The sequence below is a fragment of the Helicoverpa armigera genome, chromosome 23, assembly GCF_030705265.1.
Source record: "Helicoverpa armigera isolate CAAS_96S chromosome 23, ASM3070526v1, whole genome shotgun sequence".
Taxonomy (NCBI): domain Eukaryota; kingdom Metazoa; phylum Arthropoda; class Insecta; order Lepidoptera; family Noctuidae; genus Helicoverpa; species Helicoverpa armigera.
This window is the reverse complement of record NC_087142.1, coordinates 869479-890961: the sequence shown is the minus strand read 5'-3', so window position 1 is coordinate 890961 and position 21483 is coordinate 869479. Positions and strand designations below refer to the sequence as shown.

Genomic DNA, 21483 nt, shown 5'->3' with positions numbered 1-21483 from the left:
GATGTCCAAAAAACGCATTTACATAATCTTTTTGAGTAAAAAAAATCGCCACAGTCGAGTCGTATGCAAATTTTATTTTGATTTAGCAAAGGGGTAGCATCGACCACAGTGAGCACTTTTGTCTTTTTTTATCTGTTTAAAAAGTGGTCACGTAGACATTTGCATACATGTATTTATTATAAGTTAATTTTATGCATCTCTCACGATGTCTTGAAGTTTTTTGCTGATTAGTAAAAAGGTTTTTTTCTTGTCTCCAGTTTGTTCCACTTTTGTTTAATTATCTTAGTGTACTTATTCGTGAGAAGGTATGGAAATAAGTTTTTTTCTGTAGGTACTGCGTCTTCTATTTTGGGAAGTAGATTTTTTTTAATTTTAGTTCTTTTTGTTACTTTTTTTTTCAGTTTTGAATTTTTGTGCTTTGCTATGTCCTTAAGAGATGCATCAGTATTAGTAATAAGTAATGTAAGATATAAGAGTTGGTATTATTTTTTAATTATTTATATTCTTACAAAGATACAATTTTACAAAGAAATAAGAAAATAAATCTAATAAAAGAAGATTTTACAAAGAAATGATATCGAATTTTTAAAATAATTTATCAACATAAAACACACATGCGTACCTATATGCAAAGTTGTGTCCACTAATTAGGACCTCAAAAACCCTATCTTATTTAATTGAAACATAAGAATGAGGAAATTAAACTAAAAAACAAAAGACAGTGCAACAGTATTTGCATACTGAAATGGCAGCAGTTGCACGCCGGTCATTTTTATCAAATCGTTGATCATTAAGAGCAGACTGCAAACTTTAAGTCAGCAGACAGTATGAAGATGAATGGTAGTACGCACGTCGTAAAGATATCAGGTATTTGACCGGTATCAGACCGACTGAAAACTTTGACTGAAATCAAGATTATCTTAAAAAAAAAAATTGCTAACCATCGGGCCAACTGTTGGCCGACCGTTTAGTCTACAATCTGCGTATATTCTAAGAGTATGCAAATAGACTTCTATGGAGGAAAAGGTGGGGCGGAATGCCACTTGGGAGTGGAGCTGGTCAGAGCATAGGGGATGGTTTTTGTGGCAAATTCTAGACATGTGTGCATAGTATGGCTTCATTAAATCTTAAGTCTAGGGTAATTAATTGTTAAAAATAAATACGAGAATGGTAAAAAAAGAAGCGAGGCAAAACTGTAATACCTACATTTATTTAAAAGCAGGTTTTTTACTCTATACAAATAAGATAAAATTCAATAATTAGCCAAAATTTAAATGAAAACGCACACCCCTATTTCACACTAGACAAGACAAGATCCCACAAAACGCCAAACAAGCATCAAATTAATATCAAATGACATAAAAATAATAACGGGTTAAATAGATAAACCGAGCTAATTTCCGTCAGAAACAAATAATTAGCATAACAAAACTTCGTAAGTAATTACCTTCTCGGTTACCACAAAACACGTGCATCTCGCACCGTGCGAAAATACCGACTAATTCCTCAATAACATAATTAGCTTTTGAGGGTTAAATCGAAAGGAATTGATAAAAAACTCGTTCTTTATTCTATGGCGTGTTCGCGCATAAATTGAACGCATCTTTATTTTGGCGGGATTGTCTTTGGGTTGGTGCGATGGCGCGAAATGTTTATGGAATTAATTTTGATGGATTGATAAATTCTGTAAGAAGACTGTATAGCGTCTGTATACTGCATAACCTTCAAAATTAAAATAAGACACTTTGCAATATCATTTTGCAAAGATTTAGCAGCCTTTGGTAGTACCTAAGTAAGAATCTTCAGCTAAAAAAATAAAGTAAAGTAGTAGATAGATACTAATTATACTATGTACTTAGGTACTTAATCAGGACTTAATATCTGTAATTGAAAGTAAATATTCACTCTTCCCACTCAGGGTAGGTGTGAGTAACAAAATAATTAGATCTAACAGAACACTTGCAAACGTGATAAAAAGAACACGGCGAAAATAATAATTGTACCCATCTGACGACGCATCATATTATCACGGGTAAGATCAACGGATAAACAAAAACAGTCCATTGTCACCATTAATTTGCATAACCCATACAAAACGAACTCGCTGAGAAATCGCGCTAATGACAGTGACAGCCAAGACAAAATGGCGGGGTGTGCTTTCGCATGACATTAGATCCTTACTAACACTTGTATTGTGATTGATATGCGTAATGCGTTATTTTATGAATATTTATACGTCTTTACAGGTTGGTTTTTTCTTAACTTTTTTTTGAGATTTCTTTACAGTCTATGCGAATTTTGCGCCGGCGCATATTAAAACGGATGCTTATTTTTTTATGGAAAAAAGATCATTAGATGTGAATCACAGCGTAACGTATTTAATGGAACTTGCAAAGCTTTATAATTTGCGGATTTTTTTTTAAGTTTTGCAAATTGAAATAGTTTTAATCGTGGCCTGATTAATTGGAGTTAACTAATTATCGCTAATTGCCAATAGGTGAGGCTGTGTAGTGTCTCAATCTGCAGGCAAGTCTTCTAAAAGTATTTGAGAATTGCATTCAAAGAAGTATGTAGGTGCAAGGTTTTTGCGGCTCTACACCCTAAGATGAAAAAGCGAAGAGTTCTTAGCAAAACACACTGTAGATTTCAAAATATTTTTTGCTATGCTTTGAGTATTTTTAAAAACCAATTATTATTATTGGTGTATGAAAGCAAGTTTGTTTTATTTTACACACGAATTATCAACTTTTGAGTTTATCAATTTCTTAAGCCACTTCTAAGGATTATGGCCCTCATTAAAATGCATAAAAGCAACTGATTTTATTTGATCTTTTTTATCGAAATCAAACTAATGACAGGACAGACACTTAAAAAATCTCGATTATAAAAATCCTAATTCCATATGACTTCCGCTGACGCTGGGTTATGAAAAAACCGACAAAAGACAATGACTTGTCGATTTACATACGAGATTAGACAGAAAAACTTTCTTCATGCGAATTGGGGTTCCACACAAAAAATATAACTCCTTCCTTCTGGTTGGAGTTTTTCTTAGCATTTTAAGACAGAAATCACTTACAGAATAGTAGGTAGAAGGAAAATAATTTGGCAATTGTTTGTTGTAACGACATTTTTCTTGATAGTAACTGAATCATTGCTGCATTGCAAAAAAGGTGAAGGTTGTGACGTATAAGGAAGTTCAGGAGTTGGCGCTAGATAGGTGTAAATGGAAGGAGCTGCACCGACAAGAGCTGGGCTCTTAAATTAATGATGATGAACTGAATCAAATAATTCTTTTGTCTATCACCCTTTAGCGTAAAATCAGCTAAACCGATTGAGAACAAGATACTGAAGATACGAATACTTAAGGCGAATTTGATAGAAAACTTAATAAATCGAGGGAGACTAGGAACTAAAAACACTGTATCCCCTTCTTTTCTCTTACCCTTGCCTGGCCGTATTAACTGCTACTTTAACTGTACGGAACCACCAACATTAGAGTAAGTCTCATCAATTTTTTAGATCTTTACCAGCGATCGAAAGTGAGATTTTTGGGGCAGGTGCCGCTGACCCAGGCGCTTTTTCTAGTAATTAATCAGAGTTGCATCTGTTGGGTAATTACGACCGGCGTTTGAAGGGTTAATCAAATATAATAAAGAAATTAGTTTGACCGGCATGTGTTTCTGTTCTTGGTATGTTTAAATTAGCTGGGTTAATTTTTGTGTAATTATTGCAGTAAAATGTCGATGGCTTGACGCCGCAACATTTAACCTCTTGAATGCCGCTAATTAGAGAACAATAGAAAATTAATTGTGTCTCGCGTGGATCCACGTCTAAAACACACGATAGGTTAAAAGACTTAACGAGTGCAAGCGCCGGGGAGGCTGGTGAGTCGCTTTTGAGGGAGCTGACAGCTCTTATAAATTTAATGCTCGCCGGCAATGTGCACGATGCCGTCATCGATGTCTTGTATGGGGCTAACTTATGCGCCCTACGCAAGAAGGATGGCGGCATTCGTCCCATTGCCGTAGGTAGCACCTACCGACGTATCGTAGCCAAAATAAGCTGTGCCTATTACAGCGAATCTTTGGCCAGCAAGTTCCAGTCCCTACAGTTAGGTTTCGGTTCTAAAGGGGGCTGTGAGGCTGCGGTACACGCATTAACGACTTTCCTCCATAGTAATGAAGGGGAGGTCATTTTAAAGGTTGACGTCATGAATGCCTTCAACTCCGTAAACAGGGACATTCTGTTGACAGAAGCAAAAAAAGAAATTCCTAAAGTTTTTAAATTCCGTTGGCAATGTTATAGATACCCTTCCAAATTATTATATAAAGACCATCTTCTCGAATCTGCTGCTGGATGTCAACAGGGTGACCCTCTTGGGCCAGTCATTTTTAGTTTAGCTATAAATCCAATTATTCGTCAGCTAAATTCAAAATTTAACGTCTGGTATTTAGATGATGGCACCCTAGGAGGCGATGAAGAGACTGTTCTCAATGATCTTACACTATTAAAAGAAAAATTCAAATCAATCGGTCTCACACTCAACTTTTCGAAATGCGAAATTTTCATTCCTGACACCAACATTCATAGGCAAACGATTATTTCAAAATTTCATACCATAGCTCCGCAATTAAAAATCATTGAGAAAGCCTCTCTTCGCCTACTAGGGTCTCCGATCTATGACGACTCGTTTTCCTCTTTTATAGAGGAAAAAATTCAAAACTTAAATGACATTTCGGACAGGTTACTTAAAATTAATGTACATTCGGCATATACCCTTATTCGATATTGTTGTTTCGGACCAAAATTTACTTATATCCTTCGCTCTTCTCATTTGTGGAAACATCCGAACCTATTAGATAAAGTTGACAAAATTATCAGGAACACCCTTTCTCTAATATTAAATGTGGCCCTGGACGACCGAGCCTGGCAACAGGCCTCACTGCCTATTCGCTTGGGAGGCCTCGGCGTCCGCAAAATTTCCAGTCTTAGTTTACCGGCATTCCTCTCCTCGGTCCACAGCACCGCAAGTCTCACTAGGAAAATTCTATCTTCCTCACTGGTGGACTTTGGGGTGCCGTGTTTGGCCGATGCGTTGAATGCTTGGAAAATGACTTGCCCAAATACGGTTATGCCCAGTGACCTCTCCTCTCAGAGACAGTGGGATGGGCCGCTCTGCAGCATCACACGGAATGATCTTCTTAATACGTGTAATGGTGCTGCCGAGCGTGCTCGCCTGCTGGCTGTGGGAGTATGGGAATCTGGACTATGGTTGCAGGTTATTCCGTCAACCAGCATAGGCACTATGCTGGATGACAACACCTTCCGGATAGCTACATGCCTTCGATTAGGCGCTCCTGTGTTGCTCCGCATCGCTGCCATTGCGGTGAAGCTGTCGACAGCCTCGGGCACCATGGTCTGTCGTGCTGCAGAAGTGCTGGTCGTATTGCACGGCATGCCAGCATTAACGACATTATCCGTCGTGCTCTTTCCACCGCCGGCGTACCAGCTGTTTTAGAGCCTAATGGACTGGTACGTGACGATGGAAAGAGGCCAGATGGTATGACGTTGTTGCCATGGAAGATGGGTAGGCCCTGGTGTGGGACGCAACATGCGTCGACACCCTGGCGCCATCACATCTTCCTAGCACGGCAGTCTGTGCTGGGGCGGCTGCAGCTTCTGCAGAGACCACCAAGCGGCGCAAATATAATAACCTTATTGGAAATTATAGTTTTGAGCCGTTTGGGGTCGAAACGCTCGGACCGTGGGGCCCGAGTTCGCGGTTACTTTACAAGGACATCGCGAAAAGGCTTGTCGACGCTTCGCGTGACCAGAGGGCTGGCTTATTCTTTGGACAAAGAATTAGCATTGCCATTCAACGTGGCAATGCAGCCAGTCTTCTGGGCACGTTTCCGGAGGACAGTGATGCGGAGGAATACTTCGACGCCTGATCGATGCTCTTTTATATTATGTTTTATGTTTATATACATTTTGTATATAGTATTTTATTTTTAGTTTTGTATAAAGATAAGTAGCTTAAGTTTGTATATATGTATAGTGTGTACATTAATAATACAACGTATTAAATTTAAATAGTATTTTTTACTAAGTAGCAACCAATATACTCACTGTTCTTATCTGTACAAATAAATAAATGTCTATTTTACCAAGTCTATGTCGCCATGGTGGAAATATTTCACTCTATCCAGGTGACCACCCGAGTTTGTCAATAAATCGCCAACCCTATGGTTTTTATCGACGATTCTGTTGTTCTATCTCGTTTTTTGTGTTCAATAGGGTTGTCATGTGAATTAAAATATCCAAGCAAGGTTCAGATGACTCCAATGATATTATTATCATTCTATCCAGATTAAAATAAATGTTTTAGATGAGAATTCATAGTTAAACTGATTACTTTCATTCATAATTAATTTCAATTAATTTATTAAAATAAATAAATGCAATTTTGAGGACAGTGTCTGGATATCTTGTCTTATCAAGGGAAAAGTATTTTTCTATTAAATTAAATGGCTTATGATACCTACCCGTGATTCCAGAGGCGTTCCGAAATAACTACCTACTTTTCGCAACCGAACAAAAACTTACGTGTGTAAAATTCTGTGTCAAAGCCGAAAATCCAGGCAGAGGTAATTTCACAGTTGTTATAAAATTAGCAAAATAGCTTAAAGTTTTTGACAGTATATTACTAGACAACCCTACATCAGAACCATGCCCTCATCCCGATCCATAACAAAAAACAGGTTTGTCTCGACCCCTGAGTAAAATGTAAAATGACCCAGTGCGCCACTGAACTGTACCGCGCGCAAACAAACATATCTACTAATAACGCGTGAAGTGAGATGAAGAGTTATTCAAATGGGTTGTAAAGTTGATGTAGCGGTTAAAAGATTTCTTGGTTAGTTCAGCTGCGTATTTGTGAGTTAGTATTGTAAGAGCTTAGTGTTCTGCTGTTATGGGCTAATATGGGAGAAACATGAGTATAATTCTTTTAAAATATGAATGCTGTTAATATATTTATTTTTGTCTTAAAAATAATTGAAATAAAAAGCCCTTTCGATTTCGGCTCTACTTCCAAAAATCCGGGACCAAATAGTCCCATGGCCTGGAAGAGACAAGGTAAATTAAAATTATGTCAGCAGTATTAGGTATTTAATTTTCCTATTATAATACTACTACTACTAGACTATTTAAATAACTGCAAGATTAAATATATGTATACTAATTTACATAAAATCCTATACCACACAGCAAGAATCAATCAGCAAAGCCAAAGCCTTTGTTTCACCTCAAAAAGGCAATAAATTGACCCACAAACGTTTTTACCTCGAAGCGCCACTTAAGCCCCTACACATGTTGCTTCTCCATTATTCTGTCTAATTGATACCCTAGGCCTGAGGCCTCGTACTTAGCACCTTACAGTCGTTTTTCTAAGTTTTTTTCATAAAAAAACTCGAGTCAAAAATAATTAACGCTCTTTTTGACCACCGTCGACTGTGGTAGGGTTGAATTTATGTTTGAGGTTAGGGCTGTCAATTATAAAATTGACTTTTGTCTATTATTATGTTAGAATCGATTTTTTATGTATGTTAAAACAACAGGAACTAAAAATACCCATAATAACAACAGAATCCAAAATCTGTCGCAACCTAAAAACTTTATTAGGTCAAAATAAAATAATGACACAAAAATCAACTTCCGTGTCCCAAAAAAAGTGTAACAAAAAGTTTGTAATGTCGGCCAACCCTATCCGTGGCGGCCATCTGTCAGTGAGTGACAGCGCGGGTTAACCCTTCAACGTCACTGTTTACACTGGCTCCTATTGACACGCTCTACTAATTTAGGCGTTTTAGTGTTAAATGAAGTGCATTGCATGTACATTATAATTTTGTTTTACGTTGTTGTCATGTAAGTTCATGTTAAGTTATCTTTTAATTATGATCGCTATGTATTATGTTTAAGTGTTCAGTGAGCGACATTTACTTTCTTACATATTTAAATGAGTACTACATTAACTGCGGTACTTCTTGATTTAGAACATTTTAACATGCTAAGAAATTACTACCACACTATCACGTAATTAATTTGGTCTTACAAAATCCGCATGACGACGTAAAGCAAGACACGCAAAGAGCATTTCGTTATTGAAACTATGTATTATTCACACATCTATTCGATTCATAGACGAGTGACCCCAACCTTCATAGCACAAACTCTTGACCATGAGATCGACTGAACAATACAACCCCTTCCCAACCCTTGCAACATTCTCATACGTAACCCAACACTCTCGGTCCACGCAGTAATGAAGTTTTTATCTGTCCATATCCTCTCATTAAACTAAAACATCTTCCCGGATGTTAAATCCGAGGGTCATTTATTCCCACCAACAGCACCTTACGTACACGAAAAACAAACTAATAATTTTTAATACTAGCAACCCTTCCGTGTTTTTTTCAAGTCTAGAGAACACCAGTCCATTCAACCTCTTCCGTGAGAACGTCAAACATGACCATAGAGAAAAAGTTGAGAGTAAAAAATAAAATGGGGGCGAGTGGACAGTTGTCGGATAAAAAGTTTCTTGCTTAGAAATGAATAATAAATAGGTTTGATGGCGTATTATCTTGATTTGAGAATGTAAAGGTGGCTTTGATGTTGCGTTTTATTTTAATGATGGCCGTTTTCGATTAACAGTCGTGTAAATAGTTGATTATCTGTCGATGGTTTTATAGCTGTTGTTAATGATGTTTGTATTCAAAATATTGTTATTTTATACGGCTCCCTTTGTGCACGATATTAGACGATTAAATAAGCCTTTTTCCTAAGCATAAAATTAACTTGAAATAAATAGTAACTGCAATCAGGAGTCTCTTAAAAAAAACTATCCATTGCCATTTTCTTAAAGTCACTCGGATATTCAAAATAGGGCCAAAAACATTGTTCTGAAAGAAAAATCTAGTCATAAGTAGAACTACACAACTGCAGTTGTTCTCTGCTATAAGCAAAATATCCTTACCACAAAAAGTAATTAGCAAAAACACATAGGAAGTGGCGAAAGGGCGGGCGTTTTGGGGGCTGTCTTTTGTAGATTTGACGTTCAAAAAGTGCTGATTTTCAACCTACTTTGAATAAATGACTTTTGATTTGATTTGAGCTGATCTAAAAATAACTTCAGACAATCCTGCCCCCTTTTCATAGGAGCAATCCACCGCAGTATGAATATCTACATCAAAACATAGAATTCTCACGTTCGTTTCATTAAGTTTTTTGGTTCATCCTCCGGCCCTCCCCAGCCTACAGGTGTCGGTGTAAAAAACATTATCCATAGACTAGTACGACGCTATGAAAGAGGGCCAAGCTTTTTTTTTTAATTTTGAAGTTTTTTAATTGTTTTGGTTGTGAATCTGCTTCATTATTTATTAAGAATTTGAATAAGGGTATCTGGTATGGGAATTAAAGTTTAAAAGTCCCCCTTTATTTTAATGATGTATTAAGATAGTCATCATAGATCTACTAATGGATCAGGAATGTAAGTTGTGACTTCAGAATCGTGAAAAATCCTAATTTTTCTGTAGGTACCAAATTTTTTTATCGGTACGCATGACGCAGCAGGTTTCTTCTTCCTGAAAAAGCTGTATGTCTTAAAAGCTTGCATTTTGGAAAATGTTTCTGTATAAGCTCAATTCCTGACTTTTTTCGTTTACATTGATGACTTAGTAATCACCATCTATAAATAACAAGGTATGAGTTAGCAAATTAGCATTATTATTCAAAACAATAAAAACAAACAAGAGCACCAACCAATGGATAGTTAGTTTTCTTTAAGACCATTAAGTATTAAAATACTTCATACCAAGCATAATAACACAATCTAAAAAGATGACACATGATACGTAGATAATTGCATTCATGACTGCATAACATGTCATAATAATAGTAAAAGAAACGAGATAACTTAGAATGCGAATACAATTTGTCCACAGTACGATCCACTGGACTAAAAAACTGGAAGCGAACAATAAAATTAAATATAATGACGAACACAGCGACACATGTCACTTCCGATACGTCGGCCATTAAAATCAGTTAATCCCAAACCGAAGACGAAAAACCAATGTCTCAAACAACAATTAAAAAGAAATAAAACAAATCCTGGCGGGAAACAACTGTTGTCATTTTTTCCCTCAACAGGTGGCAAAGGGTTAGTGATATAATGCCTACAGAGAAAGCGTAACAAATAGTACGTCTAAACATATGTTAGGAACGTTAATTAATTAGTGGAGAAATTGAAAGTTACCCCTTTGTATGATATTTTTTTCTATTTATATTGAAATCGAATGGGCAATGAAGGATGTAATTTATAACGCCATAGGTGTGATATTTTTTTAGTACCTTCACTTCTAGCAAGCTGTTTGAGTCACGAAATGGATAAAAAGTAAATCTGTGTCTATGCGGACACGGGAAGGCGGGAAAAAGTGAATGAGTCAGCTGTTTGACAGCCCGAACAATGTCTGGAGGTCAAAGGAGGATACGATTCAATAGAAACCTCGTTAACAATGAACTGACATTTACTTATGGGTCAAGACTAGCGTAACTGCGAAGAAAATAAAAATTGTACCTAGGTACAGCACCTGAATAGCTTATTTCTTTCAGTACAAAGTTCAATCATTCAAGGCTTTAAAAGTCAGAACATTACCAGACATAAAAAAAGTACAAAAAATGGGCCCTTTTTCTTAAAACAAACAAAACGATTCGCGACCTACATCCCGTCATTACTATAATTACTTACATTCAATCTGATTAAACAACCTTATCTCTATAAGAATAAGGTCGACAGTCGCATAAATGTAATTTTAATATGAGAACTATTTTATAGATTAGGTACTGCCATGTCATTTGGGTCAAACGACAGTTGGCTTTGATTTTTTCTAGCTGGTAATACTGGCGACTAGTTGTAAATCAGTTTTCATATTTTGTGGTCAATTCTTTATTAATATTTGCGGTTTTATAAGACTCTGTGGTCTATTAATGTGTTTCCAAGGTGATTGGTGTATTTGAGGGTCGAAATAATTAATACCTATTCAATCATTTCGAAAGAAAGATCGGACTGATTGACAGACATGGCAGTTTAGGGTTACAAAATCTGATCAATCAAAAAAGAGGCCTAATTGGTAGACTTTTAATGTACTTATCACATTATCAACACATAAATGACGTAATATTTCAGTTGTTGTAAGTTCATGAAGTATGAAAGGTATTTACAGTTTAAAACTGTCATTGTTGTAAAAATAAACTGTCTTTATTTTGACGTTAAAGGCTCCTTCAGTTGAAAAGACCATTCCTTCAACACCTGTCAATACAGATATAAATAATCGAACCAATACAAACATTTGGCTGAGGTCAACGACCCTTCGTACAAAAGATCCAAAAAATACGAAAGAATTTAAACCTTATAATACAGGACGACGGCTACTTTTCCATTGATACAATATTCTACCTTACCCCAGGTACTAAAATGCAACAATTGAATATCAATTGATTGCATAATACATATATTTCGGAAATATACATAAAACTTTGTGTAATATATACGTCCATTTAAAATGAAAAAAACTCCAAAAAGCAACCAACAATTACACAGAACAAAATCACGGAATTAAAATCAATTATTTCAATTATGCGTTCGGAAATCCTTTACCGACACTCGGCAACAATTGTCCAGTAACATCTGCCTTGCATCTGTTGATCGTATCGGACCTGTCCGGTTGAAATCAACGCACGGCGGCAAGGGTTAATTCTTATAAAAAAAAGGTACAACGAGCTGCTTAGATCGAAGATTAGGACTCTTTGAGACAAGAATCCAGATTATACTAATTTAATATGTTGTTAAAATATTGTAGAAACAAAGATGGCTGATTTACATGATTAAATCGACATACGATGCAAATGTGTGTAAATAAATTAATGCAATATTTGATGAAATATATTTTTAAAAGCTTCTTAAAAGTTTTTAAAATAAACATTAATTAAAAAGAAAGATAAGATAGTGTTGCTTATGTTAACAATGACTTAACATGTTGACATTATTCGTTAAATTATTTATAACTTTCTACGTAGAGCTTGCTCAAGTAATTTATTTATTTTTAAATTGTTGTCGCCATAAAATTATTCCATTGCATATTTATTACGCACTAGCAGATTTCCATCGGTACTGGGATTCAATATGGTTTATGTTAGGTAGGTACTCGGGAAAAGTGTAGCTTACCAACCCAATTTCTTTGATCTGAGTGGTGGAGAAACACAGTGGATGAAAATGTACGGAAGACGAGGAAACTAGGAAGAACTCTTTAATAACTTTTTATGCAGAATGAATAGACTCTCTAACTTCATTAGGTACATGAATAGCCGGTTTTTGAGTACTTTTTAATGTCGGCCATAAATGAAGGTCATTAAGTCCGTAGAAAGAGAGTATTTAGGTAGAATATGTTTCTATGGTACCTATGACTTTTAATAGTTGATGATGCGTCCTGTGTACTGGACCTCAAGCTATTAAAGAGTTTTTAAATCTAAGGTACAATATCCAAGCAAGCCATCGAAGGCTAATACGTCTTAAAACTACACTTGAAAGCCAATCTCGCAGAAAAAGCTGCGCATACGCACAAGACCACAACAGCTGTGATTGGTAACGTTAACGATCCTAAGCACACGACTAACCTACTTTCGTGTTCGCTAAAAAACTAACAATCGTTCTCTTATGTATGGCAACACTGGACAAAAACATGGCGGCCAACTGCACTCCGATTAATGTGAACATTATGGAAGATTGTAAATAGCTAGCTAATAAATGTAACTACATGTTGAGTTATAATCATAAGGTTCTGTAGGTCCTACAGTTAATACAGGCATGTCAGTTCAGAAAAGTTTTTTTCAGTCCGTAAAGTTTGTAATGTAAGTTCTAGCCCAGAGCATTAACTTGATCTTATATTAACTCATAATACCATCATTAACTTAATAAAGCAATCAACGTTAAATATTTTTACATCGCGTTGGAATTCATAAACCGAAGCCTTCGATGATAATCTGTGGTCGCGGACAAACGCGCGCGAAAATAGCTGCAGCAGCGCGCCAAAAAAACAGATGCTCAACTTTCCGGACTAAAATAAACATGGACGGCGCGATTCGGCGCTAGCCACTTATTATAAATAATTAATGATTCCGTCCGCTCTTATGCACGATAAAATGCCATTACGGTTTTCATCGGTGGACTTGCAAAAAATAACGTGAGCCGCCGCCCGAACCCGTCCACACAAAAAACACGCTTAAAAGAGTGCGCGAGCATCGCTGAAATTCCCGCCGTTTCTTACCGCCGCCCGGTCATTTGACTCTGACCATTATCTGCGGAATTAACAACGGTAAAAAAATACACGATTCGATAAAAGTATATAGGCGTTGTCGCGGACACTTTTTGTAATATAAATAAAGGGTACTGCGGCCCTACGCCAGTCGCCGCCTTGGGCCCGCGGCCGTAATGGCGTCAAACACGATAAATATTGCTACTCATGAAAATTCAGCGGCGCATTATCCGAGCGAGTGGCCCTGAAAAACATCGGACCTCATTCCTTTCGAGATATTTCATCACATCTTAGACTAAAAAATACATCATCGCTGCAGTTGCGCGTTTATTTTTATGCGACAAAAAACCAGAGTCATTATAATGTTCCGTTTTACGTATGTGGCAAGCGGTGCGTTATAATATCACAAATGACAGATGCGTCATTCCAACTTAAGTCAACGGACAGTAGCGTCGCGCACAAAAAATATAAAAACGCCAAGACAATTATACGATTTGCATATTCACACAGCGGCATTGTTAAATAAGCTGATTCAACGAATGAAAGGAGAGAAAAAAGCCTTTTTTCAAATACGTTTCGCTGTTTTCGAACGCATCTTTGCGTAACCGAGTTCTTTATTCGAATTGTATGAGTAAAAACGTATTGTCTGTGCGGGGGTGTGCCAATAGGACCAGAAAAAATGCCCGCACAATAACTGTGCCCTTATCTTAATCATGGCCCCTTAAAATATTTTTGTATGGACTAATTGGAGTTGCCCTTTTGCTGTGTTTAATTATTGTTTGTATAACGTCATGTCTTACTTCTCTCGCCAAAACGGTCGTTACTAAAATCAGGTCAGCAATTTCTGCGTCTTCTTCTTCTAAACGTGTAACACATTCTAGACAAAAACTCCCAAAATCGAAAACTCGGAAAACTCTATTAGGATACCTACCCATATGATGGCAGCATTTTTTTTATCAGTATAATTTTATGTGTAAGCAATTTAACAAAAGACTATTTTTATTGGCCTTTTTTTGTCAAACGCACTGACATCAACATTGTTCTTTAATATCAGGCAACTACGATTACACTTTAAAATTCGAAGAAATTAATTAACATGACCTTTCAATTTTAACTTTCGAAAAAAAAACTTTATGTCAACCGCTTAAGTGGCGTGATATTTCACACAGGTGAGAAAAAAACTAAAGAATTTGTAGTATCTCGATATATGGGGGCCATTCGCTATATTGCCTTAAACGGTGCCAATAAAAGTAATGACAAGACGTCTTATTAACGAAACAAGGCTTACGATGTTTTCGCTTTGGTCCTTTCGGAAAAAATGTCTGCAGGCGTATCGGTTTTAGTTTAGCTTGTAATATGTGCATTTTAGATAATCGATAGGCAGGAGTTTGGTAATAGAGGACCACAAAAGTCTAGCTCAGAAAAAAAATTATTAGGTTCATACTTATACTTAAATGGGAATTTAATCTATGTAATTGAAGATGTAACATAGAAAACGAGATATCTCGTTTTATTTTATTTTAAGGCATAAATTCACACTACTACCCAACCTTCATTTAGAGATTCTTAAAGCTCTTGAAAAAAACAAAAAAATAACCCAACATTTTGGTCTTTTGATACTAAGACCACCCGTCTCACTTCCAAAAGACCAAACCTTAATTAAAACTTAAAAAAAAATCACATGGAAGCCACTTCATAAATTCTATTTACATGGAAAAATATGACAGGTTATCCGGTACATTTTTCATCGGAATCAAGTTAAAATAAAAGCTTTTATTTAAAGAAAGGAAACGTACGTACCTCGGCGCATACATTTGTTTATTTTAAAATATTATTATGTATGATATCATGCATGCTAGAGTTTCGTAAAAATTGGCTTGCATCTACATATTATGCAGATTTTGTTGTGGTTACTTAAAGAGGGGTTCTTTCTTAGAAAGCAAAAACTTCGTTTGAAAGTAAAATTGTCGTTTAACTTTTCTTTGAATCTCTGTAGATATTATGATGTTATCTAGTTAGAGAAATAGCTAATTAAATTATCTTCTCAGGAGGTATAGGAAAACGGAAAACTGCTCGAGTACAATTTTCCGCGTAAAATATATTTTGAAACAGGTTTTCTTCCATCTTAAAAATAAAGAATAGATGCGTACCTAATATTTAATTTTTTATCCATATGCCTAATCAATCTAATATAGGTACTTACTCTATATATTTGTACAGCTCCCAAAATATCATTCAAAGATCCCTTTGACAAATTCTCTTTTTTTACATAAAAGTACATAAGTTCGACGTAAAAGCTTCCCCTTAACAGACATAAGTTAGCAAGGCAAGGCTCCGGGCCGTCTGCCCGCGGAAAAAACTCGCTAAAAATAAAAGTATTGCACCGCGCCTTAATAGGGTTCCTTGGAAACACTCGCAGATTACAAAGTAGGTTTAATCCTATTGTTTCTTTAAAGATTTGTTTTACTTCCTTGTTTTGAAGAGGGCGTTAGGTGAATTTATGGTGGAATAGTGATCAAGCGCAATCATTACCTATTTTGAAAAAACTCAATACTTGCGATATTTGAACGAAAATAATAATGTTCAAGCAATTAGATAATAAAATTCTGAATTAATTTATAGAAAAACGTTGCTGTCAAGGCAGGTAGAGTCTAAACGAATTCTCTTATTATAATGCAATAAAGGACTTATAGAAAAAGAAAAAATTAACGCGCTGAAAAAAGTTGAAATCTCGTATAAATCTCAATACCTACAAGAAAATTGTAGATTTCCTGAACAAAATGTTTCAAATTCGTGGCATTAAAAAATACTACAACTATTACTTGATTTCGATTTTTTTTCAAGCACGATGTAGTAAGAATAAACCCCTACGGAACCTCTTTCTCAAAAGAGATCGCTAGCATTTTTTCCAATCTACCCATTTTGTTTCATTTCGCTTAGTTTTTCAGTTGCACGGCAGACATAGTTATACTTTATTATGTACGGATTAAATTCAGCCAAGATTTGTTTTTATTCAGTTGCATTTTTATGGAACTATTTTGCATAATGCCCTTTTTACCGCTGTGCAGTTGGTAAAAACAACACTTGATAGTTTTGGTAAGAACATTTCTCTTGAGATTGAAAATTTAGGAAAAACTTGTATTTTGTGAAATTAAAGTGTTATTAAGTTTGAATATGATAATAACATAAATTAACAAATTATTTATTTCTTCTATTTAAAGTTCAGAGAAATGTGGAAAACGACCATGATAATTTTAGTTCAATTTTCTTACACATATTCTAGATTACATATTTATGTTTCTAGAACATAACACCACCATTACCCTACTATATTACTCATTACATTAAAAATTAACAAAAACCTCATTAAAGCACAGAAAAAAGTACATACCATAAACATGAACATATTTATACCATTCCACGTTTGAACAATAAATAGTTTTTTCTTCACTTCCAATGAGTATGTGACAAAAACGTATGATATTCAAAGACGCACGCGATGGGAATCGAACCCGCTGCGTCCCGTAATTTGCGTTTTTCTGCCAAGCCTGGCGTCGGTTTGTCTTGGGATGACGGTTTTTGTCTCTGCCTCGCTTCTTGATGGGTGTAGCGCGATTATAACGTTTTGATCGTTGGTTGTGAGATGACAATGTTTAAGTATATTTCCCAGAGAAGACTATCTAAACCTATTTGTAAGAGACATCAAAATAAAAGTGGCTAAAACTGAAAAATGGTGATAGTCTACAAAAATAAGAAATCTTGAAATCATTATGGAAATATTTCCATTAAATACCATTTTTAGTTAATGTTAATACGACAGTCGACAGTAATAATAAAAAACATATAAAACAGATACAACGAGGTATATGTTACAATATATAAACGGCTAATTATTCTGGTATTAACAGATATTATTTATATTTGTGGGAACTTTTCTTTTAAAATCAACATTGTTTGCAGCTGAATCCAATAAGCAACTTAACTCGGAATTTTAAAAGAATTTAGTTAATAGATAACCACGTTGATAAATAATTAATTTGACATTAGTTTTCTTTAAGACATTTCTATTTCTTAGAATAACTAGATCAGTTTTAATCTTATAACATTCTCACGGCATTTTATTGGCTAAATTGGGAGTGTAAATAACGCTATTTTTATAAAGAATTGAGTGATTAGCATTCTTGTACCATTCCGAGACACATTTGTACGTGAAAATGTAACAGTTATTTGTGGTAGTTGCTATCTATTCCCACAATAAAGCGTACCTACCTATAACATTTTAATTTCTGAACAGACATATACAATTCCCGTAATCGTATCTACAAATATCTTAAATACGTGTATAAAACTAAGCCACTATTTGAGAAATGTAAGCCCACAATTTTGTGAAAGAAATATTATATTTTTTGTTTCAATTTATTATTATTATATTTATTAACAATTTTTTAAGACTAGCTCTAGCAGTTTTACGATAGTGACCCAAAATAATTACTTGGCGTTAAACCTGCGTCGATAAATGGGCTATCTAACACTGAAAATAATTTTCATTTAAACAGACGAACAAACCCAAAAAAAACTACAAATTATGAGAAAAATAAGCTGTCAAAATCCAAAGTATCAAGACAAGTGGATCCCGACACATCTACAGTGGGTCTGACAAAAACGCCTAGTTGCATGGATGTCGGAAAAACCGTGGTAACTGCGGAAAAACTGGGCTCACACTGAGCGCTAGTAAAAACTAGCGGCGGCTTGTGAACGATTGTTCTTACTGTACGACCTGCTTTAATTAGGAGACCTCGCTGTATTAGCTGGGTAGGTTTCTTAGATATGGTTTTTTTTAAGGAAAAGTTGGTGTTTTTGGTTGATTTGGTGAAAAACAGGAAAAAAAGAACATATTAACATCCGAAAACAATCCGAATCCTTTTTGGGATGTCGGTGAAAAAGTGTTAATTCTATATTGTTGTTTTGTGTGGTTTAATAATGATTCAACTTTAGTTAGTAAAAATATGAGAACTTAATAAAGATCTTATGAGATTACTTAGACCAGATACGGTGAATTTCTCTTTCAGATAACGGAATTCAGGATTTTTGGAAGTCCTTTTGAGACAGACAGCTTTAAAACAAAGTGACAAAATCAAAAAATCAAGTCATTTATTCAAAGTAGGCTGAAAATCAGCACTTTTCGAACGTCAAATTTACAAACGACAGCCCCCAAAACGCCCGCCCTTCACCACTTCCTATGTGTTTTTGCTGGGAAGAAGACAAATGAATTAATTCACTTATTACCTACTAAGTTACTAAATATACATAGGATTAATCTGCTTCGATAACGCAAAAGAACTCTACATTCAAGCACAAGAAGCTTTCAGTACCACATGCTGAAGAGTTGAAACGGTGCTGAATATTGAAAATCCAGTGTAAAGGAAATTTTATGAGGAAAATGTGTATATGAAGTTTTGAATTTATTTGTTCGGATATTAGGTAATAGAGAATTGAAATTCATCTCTCGCTGAAATGTATGTACTTTTGTCAACATTGTATGTTACTTTTTGGAAGTGCTTTTTGGAACACTTGTAATTAGATAAACTTAGGATTTTTTTGTTTTGGGGATGGGAGGAAAACCGGCTAGTAATCTACCCTAAATAGGTACTTATACCCTAAAGACTCCGAAACCAAAGTGTTTCGAAAATTCCTTCAATATTGAAAAGCTACACAAACACTATCCCTGGGTGACATTGGGTATATTTTATCCGTGTGCGGCAAGAAGTTCCTCCAATGAAACCACAAGAAATATCTAGTTGATAATATTTATGAAAGAATATCTATTTTTTTTTATTTACCCGATAAGTATAGCGTAAAAGCGTTAGGTAATGTTGTAAAGCTCCAGGAAGCAATTAATTAATTGTATAATTTTACCAGGTTCTTTGAAAGAGCATATTTGATTCATTCATAAGAAATACATTCGTTGTTGATGTTCAGGAAAACGATTTTAGGGAAGTAGCAAAAGTTTTCCGTCCGAAAAACTGAAAAACTTTCCGCGCGTATGCTTACTTACAATTCAGTATGTTAGTTACTTTATATTATCGAGTTACATCAATACTACAGTAGCTTACAGTTTAGGTACTAATAAACTGAGATGTATATAATGAATTATATATTTTTTAATTTTACAACTGGTTTATTATTTCAAGTCGCGGTAAAGTTATTGCACAATATAAAGCGTTAAAGAAACAGCCTGAAAAACGTAAGCGAAGTTCGTGCAAACTTTTTAATTCATTTAAATTGCCGGCAATTTACTTAACGACACATAAAATTCCTACTACAACGCCCAAGCCCGTAAATACGATGAAAGGTGCCGACTACATTTAAAATTAATTAAAAATATACATAAACATTAACAAATTAATAGCACTGCGTGACTTACTGGTCCCATTCACATTTCGTCCGATGATCTTATTGGAGCCGTTCGGCTGCGGGGCGGCGGGGGTGTGCGGCGCGGGGGGCACTACTCGTCCCGTTTCCTCACCCGGGCTTTCCATATCACACCTCTCGCTCGCACACATCAACCCGACACCCGCCAATTCGAAAACTTCACAAAAATATTGGCAACTTTTTCCGAAAAAAAAAATTACATGTCTATGTATGATTAAAAGCCAGATATCACAATACGAAGTTTAAGAAAAATATGAATTTTGGAACAATGGCGAGTCGAACTCCGATTTTGGCGGTAAAGTTTGAAGGGTAGCCGTGACGTGTCGTGATGACGCGCGCGCCTCGACTGGCGGCCGGCGGCGGAGCCCTAGTGCAGCTGCATCGCCCCGCCCAGCACCCCACGCGACCCCTCCACGTGGCCCCACGCTTTCCTTGCCCTCGGCTTATGTAAAAAAACATAAAGGCCTTAATTTCGGCGATGTGTGCGTGAGTTAGTGGTGCACTAGTGTGCGGAGAAGGGGCCGAAAGGGTACGGCTTGAGGGTCGACGGGTGATCATTATTGTAGTTTTTTAAATCAGTCTTGTTCTTATCGATCGCTGTTTGAATTTTCGGTCATGGTAAGACTTGTGCGATTAAAACTGCAAGTTTCGTTGGACGTGAAGAAATTGAGGAAGATTAGGTCAGCAACAAATTAGATGTCAATTAAATAAATTAGACCATATACGCCATAGCCTTCTATGGTGAATTAAATACGTAAGGTATTTAAAGAATGTGGAGAGAGGCGAAGATTTTAGAAGTGCCGACAGTGGCACTCAGTCAAGTTTTCTAAGAACTTCCAGTAAAGGAAGACAATTAAGACAGCATTAATTAATGCTTACAAGCATATCCTGATCATCTCGACAGCATGTACGAGCATTTTGTAGTCTTAACTACTTGGACTCTTGAATGACCCAGATTCGCACAGGAGATTTTTTGCCGTAAAAGCCGTTGAGCCATAATGTTTGCGCGAAATTGAAATGTCATTTCCAAGAACCTTAGTTTCAGGAGAACTATGGGTCTTTACCGAATAATTTAATGTACCACTAACTAATTCTGTAGGTCGATACTTGTGTTAACTGACACAATTTCCTGCCAGCCAAATGCTACTCATCTAGGGCCGAACGCAAAAGGGTTAGGGTCTAACCCGCGACGGTTATATAAAAAGCCCTAAAAAACGTGGCACATAATATTTGAGGGCAGAACACTGCAAGCTGTAGTGTAAATCAACGGACGGAAACGAGTTATTTTAAAAATGCTCAGTTTGGACATAATACGACGGTCTCGCCAACTCTTTTTGAGTTAAACGCGCCAAAATGGCTCTCATTAAGGTAAGGGCTAATTGAGACGAAGAATTTTGAAGATGGCGTGATGAATGAAATTTGGTAGTTGTAGTGGATTGAGATCTATCTTGACTTCTTGAGGGGCATGCGTTTAGAAGCAATGGTGAGGAATATACATATGTATATATAGGAATATGTGAACTGCGACTTTGTTGAACATGAAATAGAGTAGCACACAAGTTCTAGAGGTATATTGTGCTAACTAAAATACTTAGGTATGATAAAATGCGAAACTATTCCCTTGTCCTCTACTTTTGGAATTAGCGTACATAGTTTACCCACTCAAGGAAGTAACCTA

The 21483-nt window shown here is 35.9% G+C and overlaps 1 protein-coding gene across 2 annotated transcripts in view; it reads right to left on the bottom strand.

Annotated features, from left to right (window-relative positions):
- Positions 1-20145, bottom strand: part of LOC110376790 (NGFI-A-binding protein homolog) — a 28097-nt gene extending 7952 nt beyond the window's left edge. The window contains exon 1 of one of the 2 annotated variants that reach the window (XM_021335382.3): positions 19798-20145. In XM_021335382.3, coding sequence (XP_021191057.3) covers positions 19798-19936 — 139 coding nt within the window. In that variant the 5' untranslated portion in view covers positions 19937-20145. Of the gene's footprint in view, positions 1-1447; positions 1559-19797 lie in introns of those variants that run through there. The other variant, XM_064040889.1, reaches the window with a different exon arrangement.
- Between the last annotated feature and the right edge of the window lie 1338 nt (positions 20146-21483).